Here is a 22,816-nt window from a genome sequence, read left to right as displayed (position 1 = left end):
ACAGAGGCCAGCCTGGTCTAGAAAATGATCCAGGACAGCCAGGGCTGTTACCCAGAGAAACTCTGTCTCAAAAAAACCAAAACCCAAAAAAACTCAAAAACTATTCACATAAATAAAAATAAACAGCCAGGTGGTGGTGGTGCACACATTTAATCCCAGCACCAGGGAGCCTGAGGCAGGTCAATCTCTGTGACTCTTAGGCCAGCTTGGTCTACAGAGAGTTCCAGGACAGCCAGGGCTATACAGAGAAACCCTGTTTCAAAAAACAAAACAAAAGAAACAAATCTTCGGGGGCTGGAGAGATGGCTCAGAGGTTAAGAGCACTGACTGCTCTTGCAGAGGTTCTGAGTTCAATTCCCAGCAACCACATGGTGGCTCATAGCCATCTATAATGACATCTGTTGCCCTCTTCTGGCCAGAAATCTTCAAATGTAACTAAAAGACCATCTTGATTATCCCATGCCTATTTTGGATTCTTTGGTTTTTCAATCTGTAGGCCAGGGTAGCCTAAAACCCAAAGAAATCCTGCTGCCTCAGCCTTCCAGGAGCTAGGACTACAGGTGTGTACCCCCACAGCTGGCTTTTCACCCCATGCATAGATCATTCAAAGGATGGACCTGGGACATGAACCTGGGCAGCTCTGTTGTGGATGCTGGGACTCTGCAGAGCCTGGAGAATCCTGCCTGCTCCTGTAGCCGGAAGAGGAGCTGTGGGTGAGGATGAACTTCTGGGTAGCCGGTTGAGAACTTTATTATAAAACCACAGGAAAGCAGGGCAGGGCAGGGCAGGGCAGGGTAGGGCAGGGACGGCCAGCTAGTCACATCTGGGGACTGTCTAGGGTCTGTCCTTCTGAAAAGATGGAGGCACTTAGAGCTGTCCGGAGCTCGTCAGGGGCAAAGACGCCCAGCTCAGTGATGATGCCACCGGTGATGAGCTCGTGGGGGGTGACGTCAAAGGCGGGATTCCAAACCCGGATTCCTGCAGGGGAGAGAGGGCGCATAAGGTGGGCTTGGCTCTGAGAACTCCCTGACTGTGGTCATCTGTCCTTACCACAGTAATCCCTGGGCTAGAAAGTACTGAGACTCTAGGGGTTCACACACACCAAATATAAGGGTGCACAACTTCTTCCTGCTACCTAAGAAGGCTTCAGCCTTACAGATTTCTACCCCACTCTTGCCTGCTCCTAAGATTTTAAGGATATCAGAATCCACTCCAGGGCCTTTGCACTGACTCAAATGTGGGTGTGCTTTGCTGCTGCATCTGTTTTTCCAGTTCTGGGGATGGGGTGGAGTCCTCCATGCTTTGAAAATCAATTAAAAAAAAAAAAAAGAGGGCCAGATGTGGTGGCCCACGCCTTTAATCCCAGCACTCGGGAGGCAGAGGCAGGCGGATCTCAATGAGTTCGAGGCCAGCCTGGTCCACAAAACTAGTCCAGGACAGCCAGGGAGTCTGTCTCCCTGAGTGCGGGGATTAAAGGTGTTCACCACCATGCCCAGATGTATATGATGTATTTTGATTGTTTTTAATTGAAAATGTTTCTGATGTAGTATTGCAGTTAAATCCCAGGCCCCGCACATGCTGACAAGGACTCCATGGCTGAGTTATATCCTTGGCCCTCTTTCAAATGTTTATTTGGAGGTAGAGTTTATAATGACTAGGCTGGCCTTGAACTGGTGATCTTTCTGCCTCAACCGGAGCAGTCACCAGGGCCTGGCTTTCTGATTTGTTTATTTTGTTGTTTTGTTTTGAGATAGGGTTTTTCTGTGTAGCCCTGGCTGTCCTGGAACTCACTCTGAAGACCAGGCTGGCCTCGATCTTGGGAAATCTGCCTGCCTCTGCAAGTGCTGGGATTAAAGACGTGCACTGCTACCGCCACAACCCAGCTCTTTCTGATTTTTGAGACTCGGTTCTCACTATGTATCCCAGGCTGATCCCAAACTCTCAGCAGTCCTCCTGCCTCAGCCTACCTAGTTCTGGCATCACAGGAATGTACCACCATCCCTGGCTGTTGTATACGGACATTTGTCCTGGCAGAGACTTGTTAGTTTTATGCTTTTTCTCTTTTTTGTTCTTTATTTTTTGGGGGGTGTTTCTGACAAGGCCTCACTTGTGTCATCTGGTCTTGAGTTTGTTGTGTGGCTCCTCCTGCCTGGACTTCCGGTGGATTACAGGTCATACCCTGACACCCAGCACTGTTCTTGACCTGTGTGCATATGCTCTTGCCTACAGAAGCGGGCGGCCAACCCCGGTCGTGGCTCCTTAGGAACCGTCCAACTTATTTTGTGAGACAGAACCGGAACCTGGGCTTGCTGACTAGACTCTGCTGGCCGGAAGCCCCAGGGATCTGCCTTCTGTCACCGCATCGCTGGGATTACAAACCCATGCTGCCACACCTGGGTCTTTGCTTCTGGGTACCAAACTCAGGTCCTTATCCTAAGGCTCCAGCAACTGGGCTCCATCTGCAGCTACCCATTACTATTGACAAAGTCTGACTCTGAATTTAACCCCCACCGTCAGAATCCAGCCGAGGAGGAGCTGGGCCAAGCAGCTCATGGCTTCCGAAGCCCACACCTTACCCTGTGCTGCAATCCTGACCCCATTCAGGTCAGTCAGCTCCTGGCTGGGGCGTTCCTCTATGACAATCTCCTTTCCAGTCTCCAGATGGAGGTCACAGGATGAGCTGGGGGCAGCCACGTAGAAGGGGACACCGTGGTGCTTGGCGACGATGGCCAGCTGGTAGGTGCCTATTTTGTTGGCTGTGTCTCCGTTGGCAACGACACGGTCAGCTCCTACCACCACCGCTGGGGATTGAGGGGGTGAATTGGGGAGGTCACATCCCTGGCTCTGAGTGCCCAAAGGCACTGCCTGCCCCACCGTGCCCAGCCCACTGACCTGATACACCCTGGTGTGCCATGGCAGCAGCGGCCATGCTATCGGTGATGAGAGTAGCAGGGATCTGCTCGTACACCAGCTCGAAGGCCGTCAGCCGGGCTCCCTGGTTGTAGGGCCGGGTCTCCGTGCAGAAGGTGTGCTCCAGCCGGCCCATCTCATGCAGGGAACGGATCACACCTGGAGGCACACCAGCAGACAAGCAGGGTGGTTCTGAGACCATGGCGACAAGCGCTTAGGCTACTGCAGAGCACAACATGGCTCCCAGTCTTTCCGGTTCCTGACACACCATTCCCACCTTCCCACGTTTTTTTTTGTTTTTTGTTTTTTGTTTCTTAAGACAGGGTTTCTCAGTGTAGCCTTGTCTATCCTGGACTCAATTTGTAGACCAGGCTGGCCTTGAACTCACAGTAATCTACCTGCCTTTGCCTCTCAAGTGCTGGGATTAAAGGCATACGCCACCACCGTCCCGCATTTATTTTAAATATTTTATTTAATTTTAATTTATGTGCATTGGTGTAGGGGTGTCAGATCTTGGAGTTACAGACAGTTGTGAGCAGCCATGTGGGTACTGGGAATTGAACCCAGGTCCTTTGGAAGAGCAGGCAGTGCTCTTAACCTCTGAGCCATCTCTCCAGCCCCGCCCCCGCCCCCTTTTTTTTTGAGACAGGATTTCTCAGTGTAGCCTTGTCTGTCCTGGACTCACTCTGTAGACCAGGTTGACCTCGAACTCACAGAAATCAGCCTCTGCCTCCCGAGTGCTGGGATTAAAGGTGTGCGCCACCACACCGGCCCCACCTCTTCTTCACATCAACTTTCTGACACCCCGAGATTCCTCAGTCTCACATAGCAGCCCCACCATCCTGATCTTTTGTCCCTGCCCTGCCTGTGTCATTGTTGAGACAGGGTCTTGCCTTGTGCCTCAGCTGAACTATGATCTTGCCATAGCTAGTTGAGTGGCTTTTTAGCACCTTCTAGTAATGTATTTTGTGTCTGTTCTGCAGTGTTGGGGATGGATGGAACCCAGGGCGTTGCATTTTAGGGCCAGGTGCTCTACAGCTGAGCCACACACGCAGCTCCTCAACAAAGGGTTCTTAGCGGTGCCTCACTGCTGACCCATGCTGCTAAGCCCCTTGTCATTCCTCTCTGTACTCAAGTCTATGGATGCCCAGTGTCTCTCCCACGGTTCACTGCTGTGTTTTCAGTCCCTGGGAACAGTCAGTAGTTGCTTAAGAAATGTTGGCCAGCTGGGCAGTGGTGGCGCACGCCATTAATCCCAGCACTTGGGAGGCAGAGGCAGGCGGATCACTGTGAGTTCGAGGCTAGCCTGGTCTACAAAGTGAGTCCAGGACAGCCAAGGCTACACAGAGAAACCCTGCCTCCAAAAACAAAAACAAAACAAACAAACAAACAAAAAAAGAAATGTTGGCCAAGTCAATGAATGGGGGCACAGGGGTCTCATTCTGAAAATCTGGGTTCCAATGAGCAAAGAATGCTGGGCTCAGGCAGATAGTAGAGCTTCCTGGACAACCAAGGTCCGGGAGGAATCTGCTGCCTTGACTCCCAAATCTCTTATCTCCTGGCCACTGGGTTCGTTGACCTACTTAGGGTGTGTCACTCTCTGCTCCCCGTCCTCTGGGCGTCAAAACTGTGCCCTTTCTCTAAGCATGGGGCTCAGGTCAGGCCAGGCAGGTGACTCAGGGAAGTTTCTAGTCTCTGATGGCAGAACTACTTCAATCCATGGGCAAAATGAGGGACAGGGTCCTAATGCCTTTGGTTGAATTCTTGATGGACCCAGACCTGCAGACAACTGCCTAAGTGTTTCTGTATAGGAACTAGTATATGGGGAGAGGGTAGGGAAAAACAAACTAATATACTGGGCTGGAGAGATGACTCAGTGGTTAAGAGCACTTGCTGCACTTAGAGGACCTGCCGGGCGTGGTGGCATACGCCTTTAATCCTAGCACTTGGGAGGCAGAAGCAGGCAGATCGCTGTGAGTTCGAGGCCAGCCTGGTCTACAAAGCAAGTCCAGAACAGCCAAGACTACACAGAGAAACCCTGTCTTGAAAAACAAAAACAAAACCAACCAACCAAACAAAAAAAACCCCCAAAACAAAACAAAAAAAGAGGACCTGGGTTTGGCTCACAATCATCTGTAACTCCAGCTCCAGGGGATCCAATACTGTCTTCTGTCCTCCCTGGGCACCAGGCAGGTGTGTGGTGCCCATATACACAAGCAGGAGAAAAAAAAAACCCATACACACAAAATATTATTTCAAAACAAAACACATATTCACACTTCCGTAGTCCAAACAGTTTCTTCTTTTGGGTTCTGGGGACTAAATCCTGGACTTTGTGCATGCTAAGCTATGTATTCTTTTACAGTATTTATTTATTTTTAATTATATACATATGTGTCTATATAGATGGGAGTGCAGGTACCCATGGAGGACAGAAGAGGGTATTGGGTCCTCTGAAGCCAATGTTGGAGGTGGCTATGCGGGCGCTGAGAACCTAACAGGCTCTTGTACTCTCAACTGCTGAGCCAGCCCCAGCCAAGCAAGCACTCTCGCTACTGAACTACACACGCCCAGCGCATCAGCTGCTTTGCCTGGCACCCAAGAGTCCCCTCCCATGCCCTGACAACTGAAGGTGCCTCCTCCTCACCTAGGGCTGTACCATAGCCAGCAGTGGCCAGAGCGCCAGTGTTACAGTGGGTCAGCACAGTCACCTTGCCGCCCCTGGGGTGGGTGTGCTCTAGGAGATGGCGGGCTCCGAAGTCGCCGATGCTCCGGTTATCTCTGAGGTCCTTTTCCAACATGTCCTCGGCGCGGCGGATCACTCTGGGGACAAACGGAGCTCTTAGCATTGTTGGAAGGGAGCTGGCTTAGCTGCCCTGCACCCTTCAGAGCTGTGGGGCTCTCCTGCGAGCATCTCTGGAGACACACGGGACACTCTCCCCCACTAGTGTGTGTGAGCCAGGTGCTGGGGGTGAGGCACAGCAGCTAACATGATAAAACCGTTTGCCTCTGTGCTGATGACATTAGGGTGGGAGAGGCAGTCGATGGAACTGGTGAAATAAGGACGCGAGGGCAGAATCAGGGACAAGGTGTTTTTGAGGAGGGGAAGGAAGGGAGCAGGAACCTGAAGGTAAGAGTTCCAACTCTAAAAAAAAAAAAGAGTTCTAACTCTAAAAAAAAAAAAAAAGAGTTCTAACTCTAGAGTTTTAACTTTCTAGTCTCAGGCCGGAGGCAGGCGCCAGACAAGTGCAGCCAAAAGGCACTGAAAAGTAGCTTGACAGGAAGTGGAAAGGGAAAGAAAAAGGTACAGAGGAAAACAGGACAGGGCACATAAGGCCTCAAGGCAATCCTCACAGAACCGGTGTGCAAAAGCTGGCGTGGCGCTGCCAAGGGGATGAATTCAAGGGGGAACACAGCGCACGGATGGGCCTTAGTCCTGCCAGTGGGCCTCTGGGCACGGCACACGCGTGCACTGCGCCTGCTTCTTGGCGTCAGAATGGAAAAGGGCGGTTAGTAGCTTCCGCTTGGTGCACAGCCTGGTCCAGGATCCCGTACCTTTTCCGCACTGTGTCCTCAGTGGCACCCTCTCGTTCCGCCTCCAGGGCCGCCTCGCGAGTCAGATCGCGAGCGGCGCGGGCCATGTTGACAGCGGTGGGCCGGGCGGCGACGAGGAGGAGCAGCTGGTCTCGCACGAAGGCCACCAGAGCAGCGAGCCCCGGGCCGCCGGCGCCCGCCCGCAGCTCCACCGCCAGGCTGAGGCAGCCCACCAGCGCGATGGCGGGGGCGCCGCGCACCTTCATGGTGCGGATGGCCTCCCTGGCCTGCTGCACGGAGCTCAGCGTCTCGTAGCGGCAGTGCTCCGGCAGCTGCAGCTGGTCGAGGATCTGCAGCGAGCCCGGAGAGTAGCGGATCGCTTCCAGTCGCATGGTGCCTGGCCTGCAGGGTCACACCGAATCCAGCACAGGTTGCGGGGGCGGAGTTGCAGCCTGCCGCAGGCGCATGCGCGCACGCCGCCCAACCCGGCTATACAGTAGTTAGCTTCTTCGCGCTTCCTTGCAACTTGCCCCAAGGCCTTGGATTTGGGAAGTCCAAGGTGCTTGGTGGTAGGCTTATTTTTGCCGAGAACAGTCCATCTGCTACTGAAGCTATGACTTGGCAGTCTCAGTTCGGCTCATCTGACGGTTCACAGGCACCCACCGCTTAATCAGTGTCAAAAGACCTTCCTTAGACCACTTCTATTTCCATTTCTCTTTCTCTCTCTCTCTCCTTTCCTCTCCCGCCCGCCCTCCCCCCCGCCCCCCCAGGGTCTCTCTGTGTAGCCTTAGCTGTCCTGGACTTGCTTGGTAGATCCGCCTGTCTCTGCCTCCCAAGTGCTGGAATAAAAGGCGTGCGCCACCATGCGCGGCCTATTTCCATTTCTTTACAAGCAAGCACCACTAGGGGCTGAAGAGATTTTCAGCGGTTAAGAGTGCATATTGCCCTTGAGGAGGACCAGACCTCAGTTCCCAGGTGGCTTCAATGTGGCCTCTACCTCCAGCTACAAGACCCACTTCAGACCTCAGTGGGGCAACATACATATGCAAACACTTAATTAAAAATGTCACACTTTAATACTATTTCTTGAAAGGCAGAAATCTGTGAATCTGAGCCTCCCACCCCCGTTTACATAGCGAGTTCCAGGACAGCCAGGGATGCATAGAGAAACCCTAGCATAAAACAAAACCAAAAACTATCCAAGGGACTTCTCTATGTAGTCCAGGTTGAACTGGACCACATCTTGTGTCTATTGCTGGGATGCCAGGATGACAGGTGTGTGCCCACCACACCTGGATGGACTAGGTTTTTGATGGTTGTCTCAGAAGCACCCCTACTGGCAGGTCATCCTGAGTGGCCCACACCAGCCTGTTGTCCTTCCTGCCCACCTCTAGCACTGTTTCTGTGGCTCCAGCAGCCTGGCCCTCTCCCAACCTTCTTACATAGTCCCTGCCACCTCCTACATAAGTCATCCCAGCCCATGACCAGTCTTGATCAGTATCTCAAACTCTTCATCCTGCTGTGTGGGCACCACATTGCTGTCAAAATAATGCTGCAGCAGCATCTGCTTAGTTGGGAGGAAATGAAGACAGGGCAGCTACCAGCTGTGTTTAGTGACCCAAGGCAGGGACCAAGAGCAGGGCTTTAATATGGAGGTGTCAGGGGTCACACCAAGGCACAGGCACCCTCACCAAAACCAAATAAATAACAATCTGTACAGGAAGATCAGTCTGTGGCAGGGCTGGCAGCAATGGGGCCTGTGGTCCCTAAGGTCTGGACGAGTTATGGCTTCTGGTCCTGGAATTCTGACCTCCTTACTCGCTCTCGGAGTCAGAGTAGTCAGCTACCAGAGAGGCGTTAGGGTTGCTGGGGTGCAGCAGGTCCTCCTGGGAGGGACCTAGGGATAAGGCCTGGTCTCTACAGTTTCTCTTAGAGTCTGATGTCTTGCTGGTCTTGGATGCCTCTGCTGTCTCTTGAGGTCTGTCCTGGGTGGTTCCGGGTGGTTCTCTTGGTTCTGTTGACAAGGAGCTGTCCACTGCACACTGGGAACTTTCTGGAACTTCTCGAGACCTTCTCCTCACTATGCCCAGGTCTCCCACTGTGCCTGTGGTGCTGGGGGGTGGTCTGCGGCCCTGGCACAGCTTCTTCAGGACGTTGCTAGCTTTGCTGCTACTAGCATTGGGTGCCTGGGCTGCGGGGAACCAAGAGCGGTGGATGATCTCTGTCCGCTTCAGTCTCTGTTTGTCCTCATAGGCTGTAGGGAAGAGGGCCGGAGGCTCAGGGGCAGAGTGTGCACAGAGCATACCCCAAGCCTTGAGCATTCTCCCCACCAAAGTAAACAACAGAGCCCGAGGGACCAAGTGCCCCCAAACCCTGCAACCCCTGCTTCCCATGAACCTCCCGGCCGGGTGCCACCACTCACAATCCAGGGTGTGCAACCTTAGCAGGGCAGCCAGCCTACGGTCATCCTCTGACTCTGGCACGAGAGGGATGGCTAGGCTGGCCTTTGCCTGCAGTGCCTGGTCCTTCTCCTCCTCTTCCTGCATGGCCTTCTTCTTCTCCTGTGGGCGGGTATGGCACACAGGGAGGGACATCAGAGTCCACCCTGAGACCCACAAGCTCACTCCAGCCCCTGGATTTCAGTTGCCCCCTTGGCCCTGAAGCAAGAGAAGGCCACACAGTACCTGTGGCGCAAAAGTGGCCCCACGTGTAGGGGCTCTGAATGCCAGTGTTCTGCATGCAGTCCCTCACACATTATCGCCAAAAAGACGGCCATATGCCACAGGGCTACACTCTGCTCAGTGACAGGCTGCAGGTGTGACCCACTAGATGAATCCCATGAGAGCTGATAAATAAGGTGTGGTGGCCCGTGCCTGTGATCCCAGCACTTGGGAGGGCCAGGCGGGGTAGAGTTTAAGGCCATATGGAAGCCTGAGCCACGCTGTCAATTCTGGGTTCCTACATTTTTTTCCTACCCTTTTATTTTTTTTTGGGGGGGGCAAGGAGTTTGGGAAGGTCTCCCTCTGTAACCCAGACAGACCTGGAACTTAAAGTAGTTCCCCTGCCTCAGCTTCCTGAGTGTTGCGGTTATAAGCCTAAGCCACCAGGCCCAGCTCTGTCCAGCTCCTGGGCTTGGGTGATCCTCCCCTGAGTAGCTGGAGTCACAGACAGACATGACTGAAACTGGCTCCCTGCTTCCGTTGAAACTTAGTCCCCTGTGTGATAGCTGACAACATGAGGCTTCGGGGAGGTAACCTTGTGAGTGCTTTCCCTGATGAAGGGGTCAGTGCCTCACGCAGGATCCATAAAGAGCCTGTGTGATCCAGCAGGAAGTTCTAAGGAACCTTACTGGGCATTTTGTACAAGGTCAATTTGCAAGTGCCTAACTGCTAGACTTCCAGCTTGCACAGCAGTGAATAATATATTTGGAAGATAAACTTCCCAGCCTGTGGTATGTTGGTTATAGTAGCAGGAAGAGATTTAACAGGGCATGACTCTTGTGCTGCACATAGGGATCTTGGGCTCAGAGGGGAAATGACCAATTTGCAGGTAGGAAGTGGGGACACAGGTCTGAACCACGGGCTCCCAGCTCTGAGTCTGCTGGTGCTCCCCTGTGGGGCGTCCCTCACCCGGAACTGTCTGCGCAGCATGCTATTCAGAGCAAAGTCATCCTTCCAGGCATTCTGTGCCTCCTGGATGTGGCTGAGGGTGGGGAGGGCCTTCTTCAGGGTGCTGCGGTCAGCCTCCCCGTGCTCCAGGCGGAACATGGCATCTGTCTCCAGTTTCTCTTTCTTCTCGTGCTCTGCAAGGATCACACACATAAGCTTGACCCTGGGGAAGCAGCCGAGGGTCACGTGGGAAAGGTGAGCAGAAGGCGCTCACCTGTGGTCAGCACCTGCTCATTGTCCTCCATATCCCAACGCTCCTCCTTGCGACTGGCACCACTCACGATGACATAGTCACAGTTGGCAGGGTCTGTTTGCATCTCGATGTAGTTGACACAGAGGTGGCATTTCATCCGGAACCTGAGAGGACGTGGAGTTGGATGGTCTGACCCTATCCTGAGACCCCAGGGCCACTGCCCACTTCCTTTGGTGTTTCACACCCTTCAAGAAGTCACTGAGCATCCGCTGCACCCAGCTCAGATAGGGGAGAACCCTGAGGAAGACACAGGCTTGCACACAGATGGAGCAACAAGAGGCTGAAGATGGAGCTGGAGGTTCAGAGTATAGGGCCTGCTCAGCAAGATCTTGCTGGCTTTCACCCCCAGTGTGACAAAAACCCAACACTGAGTGGTAGGTGTGTGGCACCCGCTTGTGGTCCCAGCACTCGGCTACACAGTAAGACCCTGTCTCCACCTAAAACCCACTACCTAGAAACTAAAGCTGGCTCTTTCATTCACTGCCTATTCCTTCATTTGTTCATTCCTCACCTAACTATGCACCCATCACTCACCCATCAGTCCCATCAATTTATTCATCCACACATTAGCCCACCCATCCATCTCCATACAACCCATCCATCCACCTACCTGCCCACTGCTCCATCTATGCACGCACCCACAGGTCCATCCACCTACCTGCCCACTGCTCCATCTATGCACGCACCCACAGGTCCATCCACCTACCTGCCCACTGCTCCATCTATGCATGCACCCACAGGTCCATCCACCTACCTGCCCATTGGTCCATCTATGCATGCACCCACAGGTCCATCCACCTACCTGCCCACTGCTCCATCTATGCATGCACCCACAGGTCCATCCACCTACCTGCCCACTGGCTCATCTATGCATGCACCCACAGGTCCATCCACCTACCTGCCCACTGGCCCATCTATGCATGCACCTACAGGTCCATCCACCTACCTGCCCACTGGTCCATCTATGCATGCACCCACAGGTCCATCCACCTACCTGCCCACTGGTCCATCTATGCATGCACCCACAGGTCCATCCACCTACCTGCCCACTGGTCCATCTATGCATGCACCCACAGGTCCATCCACCTACCTGCCCACTGGTCCATCTATGCATGCACCCACAGGTCCATCCACCTACCTGCCCACTGGTCCATGTATGCACGCACCCACAGGTCCATCCACCTACCTGCCCACTGGCCCATCTATGCATGCACCCACAGGTCCATCCACCTACCTGCCCACTGGTCCATGTATGCACGCACCCACAGGTCCATCCACCTACCTGCCCACTGGCCCATCTATGCATGCACCCACAGGTCCATCCACCTACCTGCCCACTGGTCCATGTATGCACGCACCCACAGGTCCATCCACCTACCTGCCCACTGGCTCATCTATGCATGCACCCACAGGTCCATCCACCTACCTGCCCACTGGTCCATCTATGCACGCACCCACAGGTCCATCCACCTACCTGCCCACTGGCCCATCTATGCATGCACCCACAGGTCCATCCACCTACCTGCCCACTGGCTCATCTATGCATGCACCCACAGGTCCATCCACCTACCTGCCCACTGCTCCATCTATGCACGCACCCACAGGTCCATCCACCTACCTGCCCATTGGTCCATCTATGCATGCACCCACAGGTCCATCCACCTACCTGCCCACTGGCTCATCTATGCATGCACCCACAGGTCCATCCACCTACCTGCCCACTGGTCCATGTATGCATGCACCCACAGGTCCATCCACCTACCTGCCCACTGGCCCATCTATGCATGCACCCACAGGTCCATCCACCTACCTGCCCACTGCTCCATCTATGCATGCACCCACAGGTCCATCCACCTACCTGCCCACTGGCTCATCTATGCATGCACCCACAGGTCCATCCACCTACCTGCCCACTGGCTCATCTATGCATGCACCTAGAGGTCCATCCACCTACCTGCCCACTGGCTCATCTATGCATGCACCCACAGGTCCATCCACCTACCTATCGATCCATCCAATTTATCCATCTACCCATCCTTTACCTGTTCATGCTCCCACCCTTCTGGTCACCCACCTGGGCATCTTCACACCCACCATCCATCCCTTTCTTCCTCCCTCCCTCCTTTCCTCTATTGGCTATTATGTGCTAGGGTGGGTGCCAATAGCTAGGAAAAAGCTACCAGTCAGCTCTGGGAGGGACTGATGTGCCTGGGACGAGCATGTATCAGCAAGAAAAGCTACCACACAAGAGGTGACAGCTTTAGAACAGGTCCTTTGTAGGCAGTGTTTGAGCAGCACAGAGGTGGAGCCATTTGGCTTCCTGGAGAAGAACTTTCTGTGTGGAGGGAGCAGAGGCTACAAAGCTTGAAGCAGAGTGAGAAGGCCTGACCTTTTGCTGAGGAAAGTGGGAGCCATGAAGGGTTGGAGGAGGCTGACAGGACAGGATGGACAGTTCTACAGAGAATGGCTCTGGAGGAAGATGACGAGCTCCCTTCCCCTTCAAGACTCCTGTATAGACCCTTTAGCCACACTTGTCCCTAAGGTGCCACCAGATGCTCCTACCTGTAGATTGGAGTTGTGTAGTAATTGCCAACCTTCTTCTTTTCTGCATTGTAGCGCACACCTGACGGGGCGGGGAGAGAGAGAGGCTGGGACCAAGGCACGTCCACAGCCTTTCTGTGTGGGGGACAGACAAACTGGTGTTTTGTTGCCTGGCAGGGCAGGTGCCCTGGAAGGACAGGGAAACTCAGGGTAGGGAAGAGAGGAGCTTCGGAGGCACGAGTGCCCATGCTATAGAACGTGTGGACTCAAGAGGCCGGCCGCGGTGCCAGCCCTGCGTCCACTGGCTCTCAGTGTGTACCCTAAGCAAGTGCCCTGTCCCTTTGGGCCTCGCTCCCATCTAACCTATAGAGATGGCGGTAGTTCTGTCTGCACAGGACTCTGGGAACAATCTCGACGGGGTGGAAGCTGGAGTATGGTTGGGCCCCAGCACTTGGGAGACAGAGGCAAGATGGAATTGAGGCCAGCCTGGGTGACATAACGAGACCCTGTCTCAAATAAATACATACAAACTACCAAGTGAATAAATTCAGCTTTCACTCTTCTTTAAAAGATATGCCGTTTTTCCTGGGAGGTAACACAGCCCCACCTTCTGACTGTGAGTAGAGTTTGACTACAGCAGCTGAGCCTGGGTGCTGCCCATGGCATGGCCTGGCAGCTGCTTTAGTGTTGGCTGGAGGTGGCCATGAGGCATCTGGGTGGTTCCCACAGCGTAAGTGCACACCCTCAGGTAGGTCTGAGGGCCCTGTGGGTCTCTCTCACCCTGGTTGCACAGGCCTCATCCTTTCCTTTCCAGAGCCACCTTGTCTCCCAGCACTGTGCATCTGGGCTGCCATTCTCACCTCCCAGAGCCTAGCTAGCCCCGAGGCAGGCCACCTGTCCTTGCTTTTCTGGCCTGGTGCTGGATCCAAAGAGAAGCCCCGCCCGCCCTGCCCTTCCCCAGGGCCTGGCTTCTCACTGTTCTCTAGCTTGGGCTCCTGCCACCGAGACCTGGCACAGAGGGGCTAAGGGGCGGGCAGGGCAGGTGGGTGGGCGGCACTCACCCATGCCAATGTGGTTCTTGCAGCCATCACACCAGATGTTGTATGGCATCTCAAATCTAAACAAAAGACAGGATTTGCTGCGGTTGTTTCTCTTGTTTAGGAGTTTTCTCCCATTTATCCATTTATCCATGTGCATGTGGTGGTCAGAGCACGACTTTCAGGAGCTGGTTGTTGCCTTCTGGGATGTGGGCCTGGGGACTGAACTCAGGTGTTTGGCTTGGCAGCAAGGGCCTTTTCCCACTGAACCACTGCCGTCCCCCACCCCCCAAGATGTATTCTAGCTGTTACCCAGCCTGCTCTTGAACTCTTAGATCCAGTGATCCTCCTGCCTCAGGCCATCTAGTAGCTGGGAGACAGGTGCAAACCTGTGCAGGCCCTGGCTGGCACTCTTCTGTGGTCATGTCCTTGCTCATCTCTCTGTGGCTTGTCCCTCCCAGAGGAAGAGTCTGGCCCCAGCCCTGGAATCAGGCAATTGATAGGGAAGAGGGGACAAGTGTGTCAGGTCTGGTCTTGGCCTTAAGAGTCCTGGCACTTTTGTTCACTCTTTTGGGGCCGTGACACTGCTGCTCTGCTGGAAGGAAGACCCACTGTGGAGTAGTCTATCTGTACAGGCCATGGCCCACAAGGGCAGCTGGTCTTCTGCTACCAGCCCTCACCAATGAAGGAAGAAGGCCTAGTCAGGTCCTTTTAAGCCCAGAAGAGGCACCCAGACTTGTTATCAATAACAAATGCATACAATAGCTGACTGCTGTAATGTCTTCCTGCTTTGTGGAATTATAACCTTGCAGCACTGGGTCAATCAATCAGGGGACATGAGGTTGATGCAAAGTGCTGGTCTTGGGAGAGGGGGTGGGTAGTTTCTTACCGGATAATGAGGATGCCTTGTGACAACTTTCGAGCCCGTTCTCGAAGGGGGTGGCTGTTGTGGTACCGGTTGAGTGAGCCATGCTGTACAGAAAGGGTAAGTGAAGGTAAGCATCGCATAGGAGGCTGTGGAGGTCTTAGTAAGGTATACAGCTTAGAGCCAGGGGCAGAGTGGTCCTTGATATCTGAAGCAAGTGGTTCAGGAGCCCCGGGAACACCAGAGTCTACGGGAGCACGTTATATGCAATGGCACGGTGACTGGGTGGCGCCTGCACCCTCCCCTCAGGGGCCCGGGAGACCTGTGGGGTGGGGGTGGGGGCTGCTCACCTTCTCGGGGTTGAAGTCCGGAGGGTAGTACTTGTTCTGGCCTTTCCTCTCACCCTGAGAGCAGAGGGAAACATGAGCTGGAGAGGGCTATGCGGGGCCTAGGGACACGATGAAGGCTCCATCCAGGGTCTGATCTACAGCAGCAATGTGGCTGAAAAACCAATAGCTATAACTCTGGAAACTTCCTTAAGATTACACAGTCTCATAGGAGTGGCTGCACATTCTGGGGACTGCAGGCAACAGTGAGGAAAGGGGGACAGCCACTGACACCTGATGGTTTGACAGGGTTTTAGGTAGTAGCCACAAACTTGTTTCTTAGCTAAGGCTGGCCGCCAGCCTCCCGTTTTCACCTCCAATGCAGGCATCACAAACGTGCACCATACCTGGTTTGTGGGTTGCTGGAGGTGGACTCCAGACCATAATTATGCTAGGCAAGCACACTACCAAATGAGTCACAGCCCATTTCCACTTTTAAAAAATGAGACAGAATCTCATTCCACAGCACAGGCTACGCTTGAACTCAAAGCAATCCTCCTGCCTCAGCATTCTGAGAGCTGGAATTACAGGGGTGTGTTATTATTCCTTACTATCATTTCTCTTACACTACCCATGGAAGACACTGAAAGACTCTCCCATACCCCCCCCCCCACGGCTGTCAAGCTGGTCTTGAGACCTGGGTCCTGACGCAGGTCCACTCTGACATGGTGGCTGTGCCAGGTACTCAGAGGTTTCCAGATAACAGGGCAGCAAAGCTAGGGCTTGTTCTTCACAGGAGTACACTTCAGACAGTTATCAGGGAGAGACAGCTGTCCTCCATGTCTACCCGCAGCGTGGTATTGCCTATACCACTGCTCCACACCCAGCCTGGCCATGTCCTCCTCCAGGGTCTAGACTGGTAAGTGCAGTCTCTACCTCCCATCAGGGAAACTCCTCTTTACAAGGACAGAAGACCACTACAGAAAACCACAGCCCGTCAATATGCAGAGCTGTGGAGCGGTCCCCCATCTACAAAACTCTCCCACACCTACGGCTCAGGACATTGTGGAAGGGAAGGCAGGAAGACTGTAAGGTCTGTGGGGTCAAGGACTTTGCTGTGAGGGTGTGTCTCTTAGTGACAGCAGAAGCCATATCTGGAAAGTCTCACCTGTGAGCTGGACAAGAAGAATACCGACAAACATGGCACGAGGCCTCAATCCTACACAAAGAACCACAAGCCACCGAGGAAAGCTGGCAGCAGGAGGGGCTGCCCTCCCCAAGGAAAAAGACACCAATGGGTTGTCCAGTGCCAAGTGGACATACACACAAGTGGCACCGCACGAACTCAACAGGTTATCTTTGGGAATACTTATGTATTTATGAGTGTGGTGACAATTTTGGAATTTTGGTTTCTTTAAAAAATACAGAAATGAACCAGGCAATGGTGGTCCATGACTTTAATCCCAGCACTCGGGAGGCAGAGGCAGGCAGATCACTGTGAGTTCGAGGCCAGCCTGGTCTACAAAGTGAGTCTAGGACAGCCAAGCCTACACAGAGAAATCCTGTCTCAAACAAACAAACAAACAAACAAACCAACAACAAAAAACAAACAAACAAACAAAACCTCACAGAAATACCACGGGAATATGTTTTCGTTTTAATCCCAGATGTGGAATATGGGGCTGCTTCACATCAGCTGACTATGATTTGCTCTGTGCTCTGGCAGCGGTGTGATTTTTCCAGCTGCAGATAGTTTCTGCAATTGTGTGACGTTTGGAATTCTAGAGACTTTTCGGATAGGCAAGGCCCAGAGGTGTGGTGGGTTGTTGGTTGCTGTTGGTCAGTGTTTGTTAAGTAGTCACAAGCAAAGAAATTAGATATTCTGATGGCAAAGATCAAACTTGCCCCAAGGAACTCCACACCCCTAATCAGCAAGAAGTAATCTAAAGATCGCCCCGTTTCTGATCAGACTGTATTCAGGGATCTCTTTCTTTTCCTCTCTTATCTAGGGCTAGGGGGCTGAAGGGGTGGAAAAAAGAAGAACCCACAAAGTAGCAAAGAACACACACACACACACACACACACACACACACACACACACACACACACACACCCCTGATGACACCAGAGGCCATAAATCTGAAGGAGAGCAGGGAAGGATATGTGGAGTGTTTGGAGGGAGGAGAGGGAAGGGTGAAATGTAATTAAGATACAACCTCAGCCAGGCCTGTGGCGCACACCTTTGATCCCAGCAGAGGCAGGTGGATTACTGAGTTCGAAGCCAGCCTGGTCTACAGAGTGAGTCCAGGACAGCCAAGGGTACACAGAGAAACCCTGTCTCGAAAACCAAAAGAAAAAACTCAAAAATAAACAACAACGAAAACCATGGTCCAGTGTGGGGTCAAACACTTGCCTAGCGCTGCCCTGGGGAAACTGTCTATCCACAACCCTGAACACATGCTGATGAGTGAGAAACCAGACATGACAGCACAGTGTGTTACGTGCTCATGGCAGGCAGAGGCAGAGCCTGGAAGCAGCTGAGGGGTCCTGGGGTGAGGAGGAGGAGGGAAGGACAAGGAGTGACTTCTTTGGGCTGATGCGATCGTGAGCCACGGTGTCTGCCAGCAAGCCTGAGGACGTGAATTTGAAACCTGGGGCCCACATGGGGGGAGGAGAGAACCAACTCCCCCAAGTTGACAACTACTTACATGCACATCCATTCCATGATAAACACAAGTACAATGACTATGTTTTTAAAAGGGTCACTGCTTAGCCTAGCTGTACATGGCTTCCTTTTCAGAGGATGACAGCCTCCTAGAGCTACGCTGAAGGAGGTGGGCAGGAGCACGCTCACACACTTCACAGCTCACTCACAGCGGCTAATGCAAGGCTGGGATGCGGCTCAGTGGCAGCGTGCCTGCCTAGCATTACAAGCCCTGGATGCCACCCCCAACTCTGCAGCAGCAAGGCTTAGCCCTGGCTCCTGGATACTGATCGCTGAGAAAGAGGGGCCAGGAGTTTAGGACTGTCCTCAGGGTTAGCAGCAGAAAGGAAGGGAAGAGGGCAGGAGGGAGCAAGATCTAGGTGGGGAGAGCACTAGTTGGGTTGTGGCTCAGGTGCCCAGCAAAGGCCTGCAGCCACCATACACAACAACCAATAGCTTCCACACAGGAGCCTGGGCGGGCAGGGCTGCCTGGAGGGCGTGCTGGCACCTACAAGGAGCCCGGCTTGGGGATCTTCTACTTACCATCTTGGGAGCTGCCTACAAGTCCTCAGTAGCAAGCTTGCAGCTGGGAAGTGGGCCTAGTCAAGGCATGCAGCGGCGGGGCGAGCTCTCCTGCGGATGCTGCTGCAGAGGCTACAGGCTGCCCTGTAGATGTGGCTTGTATTGTCCTATTTCTTGAAGTTCACAATATTCTGAGTTGTGACCTGGCACTGAGCCTCCACAGGGTGCAGGGGCATCCAAGGACAGCCTGGAGGGAGAGAGACAGACAGTTAAGAGAACTGTGTGGCTCTAGACTCTATGCTGGGGTGACCAACCAAGCAGGGACAGTGCAGTCTGTGCCCGAGCCCTGCCCTCAATTCCACTGCCTGCCCTGCTCCTGATGCAGAAGCTGCAAAAGGCTCTTTTTAAATCTACATTTTAAAATCTTGATTTATGTGTGTGTGTGCATGGTACGTCACACATGTGGAGGTCAGAGGACACCTGTAGGAGCCTGTTCTCTCCTTTCCCCATTTCACCCTTTCATTAAACTCAGGCTGTAGGCTTGGTGCAAAGTCACTGAAGCACCTCGCCAGCCCAGCAGGGAAACTCTCATATGTACTACGGTGTTACCATGCCATGGCCTCCTGAAGCTCCCCACTGGTTTATAATCAAATCTACAGGCCTCCCAGCCCTCGCTCTGAGGAAGTCTCTCACTCCTGTCTTCTCTTGCCTTTCTGGCCAAGCTGAGTTCCTGGCTGTCTGCAGAGGACTGCTCCTGAACTGCTGGGATCTCACAAAGGCTAAGACAGTATCTCCCACTGAGCCACACTTCCCTGCCCCTCCCTCAATGGATGATTCCAGACAGGGGCCCTAGCCCTGAGCTATAGCCCTAGCACAAAGGCGTAGTTTTTGTTGTTTCTCTTGAACACCAGAGGCTCCATTTAGCCACCTAAAGTCACTTCTTGGAGCCAGGTGTAATTCCTATACTCCCAGCTACCAGGTAGACTGAGGTTGGAGGAATCCAGGTGTCAGACCAGCCAGAGCAATGTACTGGACCATGTCAAAATAAAACTAAACAGGTTTAGGGATGTAGCTGACGAGTACTGTGCCTGCCTAACATAGGGAAAATCCTAGATTCCATCCCTGGCATTAACAAATTAACAAATAAGTTAATCAAAGGAAAATAATGTAGCTGGGGTGGTGGTGTCGGCTGTGGCCAAACCTTAATCCCAGCACTCGGGAGGCAGAGGCAGGTGGATTGCAGTGAGTTCGAGGCCAGCCTGGTCTACAGAGTGAGTCCAGGATAGCCCAGGCTAACACAGCGAGACCTTGTCTCAGAGAAACAAACAAAAAACAAATAACAAGAAACAAACAAAAAGCTTGGAAATGGGCCTACATGGTAGAGAGAACAGATTCCACATGTGCCATGACATATATTCACATACATAACGCACACAAAATAAATAGGTAAAATGTAATAAAAAATTTCAATAGAAAAATATCCTTATTTGGGTGGTTGTGGCACACACCTTTAATCTCAGCACTCTGGAGGCAGAGGCAGGCAGATCCCTGAGTTTGAGGCCAGCCTGGTCTACAAAACGAATTCCAGGACAGCCAGGGCTACACAGAGAAACCCTGTCTGGAGAAACAACAACAAACAAAAGGAGAACCACTCGTAGCCTGAGCACTGGCTCCTAGCTCCTGCTCCGGTGTTGTAGGAAGCACAGCCTGTCACTCAGAGTGGCTTCTGCGAATGTCACACACTGTGCTAGCTTCACTCTGATCACACGTCACTGTTGTGCAGCTGCCTGTTAAGTTTCAAACCCAGGACAACTGGCTGAGGTGCCTATTTAACATACATATCAAATTGGACCTGGCCACCAGATACTCCCAGCATCCCTCAGTCCTACCTGTTACAGGGTACGGCTGTCATACCCACCCTCTGCCCTGAACTCTCCAGCCCAGCTTCCCCTAGAAGCTCTTCCTTACATAATCCAGACATCTTGGTTGCCCGGCCCTTCCTGTGCCTTTGGCTGCTTGGCTGCTGCATGTGGTTACCCTCTCTTCCCCTCCTGCTTAATGTGGCCGTGTCCCCCTGGGCTCTCCAGATGCTCCTGCCTCTACCTAGGCTCTCCCTTTTATCTACAACTCACTTTCTCCTCCACCATACCTAGGCATAGTCATAACTTTCTATTTGTTTTCATTCAATGACCACCGAGGACTCATAGCATCAGAGGCTGACAGCAGGTTCACGTGGGGTAAAACCTTAAATGCAAACCGAAGTGCCAGAATCCAGAAACTGTATTCATTTTCTCCACTCTTTTCATCTGCCTTGAGATTTTTCTTTTCTTTTCTTTCTTTCTTCTTTTTTTTGGAGACAGGGTTTCTCTGTAGTCCTGGGTGTCCTGGAACTTGCTTTGTAGACCAGGCTGGTCTGGAACTCCAGAAATGCCCCTGCCTAAGTGCTGGGATTAATGGTGCGCGTGTGCATCACCACCTCCAGGGGAGGATGTCAGATTCCCTGGGGCTGGAGCTACAGGGAGCTGAGTCACATGACATGGGTACTGGGACCTGAACTCAGATCCTTCAGAAAAGCAGTATGTGTTCCTAACTGCTGAGCCATCTTTCCATCCTTAAATTAAAAAAAAAAAAATCAGTGTGTGTGTGTGTATACAGATGTGAATGTGTCAGTGTACACAGGTGTGAGCGTGTCAGTGTGTACAGGTATGAATGTGTCAGTGTACACAGGTGTAAGCGTGTCAGTGTGTACAGGTGTGAATGTGTCAGTGTATACAGGTGTGAGCGTGTCAGTGTGTACAGGTATGAATGTGTCAGTGTATACAGGTGTGAGCGTGTCAGTGTGTACAGGTGTGAATGGGTCAGTGTGCACAGGCAGAGGACAATGTGGAGGAGCCAAGTCCTGCCTTTCACCATATGGGTTCTAGGGATGGAACTCAGGTTGCCAGCTTGGCAGCACTGTCCTTACCTACTGTGCCCAGCAGGTTTGGGGGTCACAGCTGCCTGAGTTTAACCTCAGGCCCCATTTCTTACCAGCTGATGGGGGGGGAAGTCTCTGGCTTTCCTGGACCCCCACTCTTCTTCATCTGTCAGAAGGAAATACAGTGCAGGGAGTGATGGGCCAGGCCTTTAATCCCAGCACTCAGGGGGTTTCAGGTCAGTCTGGTCTACACAGCAAGTTCCAGGCTAGCCACAACTACTCAGTGAGACTCTCTCTCAAAAAGCAGAAACAGAACAAACAAAAACGAAGAGAGGGTAAATGACAGCACGAACGACTCACACCCAGCTTGGTCAGCGGTGTGTGCCTGGGGTCTGTTTTAGAGTGTTCAACATATGTTTGTTTCGGAGACACGCCTCTCTGTGTAGGGCCCTCCAGGTTCAGCCTTAATGACTGAAGGCTTAAATGACTAGTGACCATAGGCAGTACCACAGCCAGGTTACATTCAGCCTGCTCCCGGGGGACGCATGCGGAGACGTCCTGACCTCACTTGCCAGAGCAAATTACAGCTTAGACATCAGTCTCCTCCCTGCTGCTTTCTAGCTGCCTGACTCCGGAGCAGCTGGTACCTCTAAGTCCCAACTACTTCATGTAGGGAAAAAAAGTTTTCTAAAGGACCGAGCTGCTAAGGCTGCTGTTGGGAATCGTGATGGGCGTTTTAAGTATTGAGATGAACAAAACGGGACAAAAGACAATCGACAATTTCAGCTTCCTCGTACCAACAACTTTAAAAACTATTTTTGGTATGTGTATGTGTGTGTGTCTGTGCACAAGTGAGTGCAGGTGCCGGAAAGGGTAAAGGGTTCAGGCAGCTGTGAGCGCTGGGAATTGAACCCTGGTCCTCTGCAAGAGCAGAGCCACCTCTCCAGCTCCTTACAAATTACATTTGTTTTGGGTGTGTCGGGGGAGTTTGCCACGAAATGTATGTGTAGGTCGGAGAACACCCAACAAGAATCGATTCTTTCACCATGCTCGAACTCATGTCGTCCGGCTTGGCCGCAAGCACCACTACCAGCTAAGCCACCTCGCCGGCCCTCAACAGGGGAGCCGTTGGCGTACAACGGCTGCTGGGCCCTGGGAACCGGCTCGCGTCCGCAGGTCCCGCGTCTCCCATGCCAAGCCGCAGGGGTGGGATTGAGGAGCTGCCACCCCCGTCGCCGTCGGGGACCGGCCAGCACCCAGTACCTACCTGCCCTCCTCCTGACGTCACGCGACCATCAGCCCGGAAACACACCCAGCGCCGGGAACGCGCAGAGCGTCCGCCTCTGTGGCACGAAAGCGCATGCGCGAGGCGGAGCGAGGCACTTCCTCTATCGTGATTGGCTGAGACTCTTGCGGGCAGCCCAATTCAGGCCGGTCTAGCCGGCAAAAGCCCCGCCCACCAGGGGAGACCCTAATCTGAGGCGTTGCCTGGCCCCGCCCTCCCGGAAGTGCTACCTTGCCACAGCCCAGGCTTGGCAG

General features: G+C 53.0%; 2 protein-coding genes across 3 annotated transcripts; both read right to left on the bottom strand.

Moving 5' to 3' along the window:
- Window positions 1–134: 134 nt before the first annotated feature.
- On the bottom strand, window positions 135–6,901 carry MRI1 (methylthioribose-1-phosphate isomerase 1). The gene is made up of 5 exons (XM_084756515.1): window positions 6,466–6,901; window positions 5,558–5,733; window positions 2,893–3,069; window positions 2,577–2,801; window positions 135–978 (listed from the first exon to the last, which is right to left on the bottom strand). The coding sequence occupies exons 1-5, from the start codon at window positions 6,834–6,836 to the stop codon at window positions 818–820; spliced, it is 1,110 nt and encodes a 369-aa protein (XP_084612641.1). The 5' UTR covers window positions 6,837–6,901; the 3' UTR covers window positions 135–817.
- A 1,148-nt stretch (window positions 6,902–8,049) lies between these two features.
- YJU2B (YJU2 splicing factor homolog B) lies at window positions 8,050–22,613 on the bottom strand. 2 transcript variants are annotated; one of them, XM_084757909.1, is made up of 10 exons: window positions 22,545–22,613; window positions 18,382–18,607; window positions 15,159–15,212; window positions 14,833–14,915; window positions 13,968–14,023; window positions 12,928–12,988; window positions 10,327–10,469; window positions 10,074–10,246; window positions 8,867–9,005; window positions 8,050–8,698 (listed from the first exon to the last, which is right to left on the bottom strand). In XM_084757909.1, exons 2-10 carry the CDS (start codon window positions 18,382–18,384, stop codon window positions 8,259–8,261), a joined length of 1,152 nt encoding a protein of 383 aa, XP_084614035.1. In that variant the 5' UTR covers window positions 18,385–18,607; window positions 22,545–22,613; the 3' UTR covers window positions 8,050–8,258. The 2 variants fall into 2 exon arrangements, with proteins under 2 accessions (XP_084614035.1, XP_084614036.1); XM_084757910.1 differs by lacking the exon at window positions 22,545–22,613 and adding an exon at window positions 20,510–22,274.
- Window positions 22,614–22,816: the final 203 nt, after the last annotated feature.

This window comes from Acomys minous (assembly GCF_964271855.1).
Source record: "Acomys minous genome assembly, chromosome: 14".
Classification (NCBI taxonomy): Eukaryota; Metazoa; Chordata; class Mammalia; order Rodentia; family Muridae; genus Acomys; species Acomys minous.
The sequence above is the reverse complement of the archived record's forward strand: the minus strand, read 5'-3'. Positions and strand labels throughout refer to the sequence as shown.

Bases quoted from the DNA above. Each gene is read 5' to 3' on its own strand.
- MRI1 (XM_084756515.1), bottom strand. From the start codon at position 6,836: ATGCGACTGGAAGCGATCCGCTACTCTCCGGGCTCGCTGCAGATCCTC. The intron at 5,734-6,465 runs GTACGGGATCCT...GTTTGTCCCCAG, and splicing joins GAGGACACAGTGCGGAAAAG to AGTGATCCGCCGCGCCGAGG. The intron at 979-2,576 runs GTAAGGTGTGGG...TCTCCCCTGCAG, and splicing joins GGTCAGGATTGCAGCACAGG to GAATCCGGGTTTGGAATCCC.
- YJU2B (XM_084757909.1), bottom strand. The intron at 14,916-15,158 runs GTGAGCAGCCCC...CTTTCTGTACAG, and splicing joins CGGACTTCAACCCCGAGAAG to CATGGCTCACTCAACCGGTA. The intron at 10,247-10,326 runs GTGAGCGCCTTC...TGATCCTTGCAG, and splicing joins TGAGCAGGTGCTGACCACAG to AGCACGAGAAGAAAGAGAAA.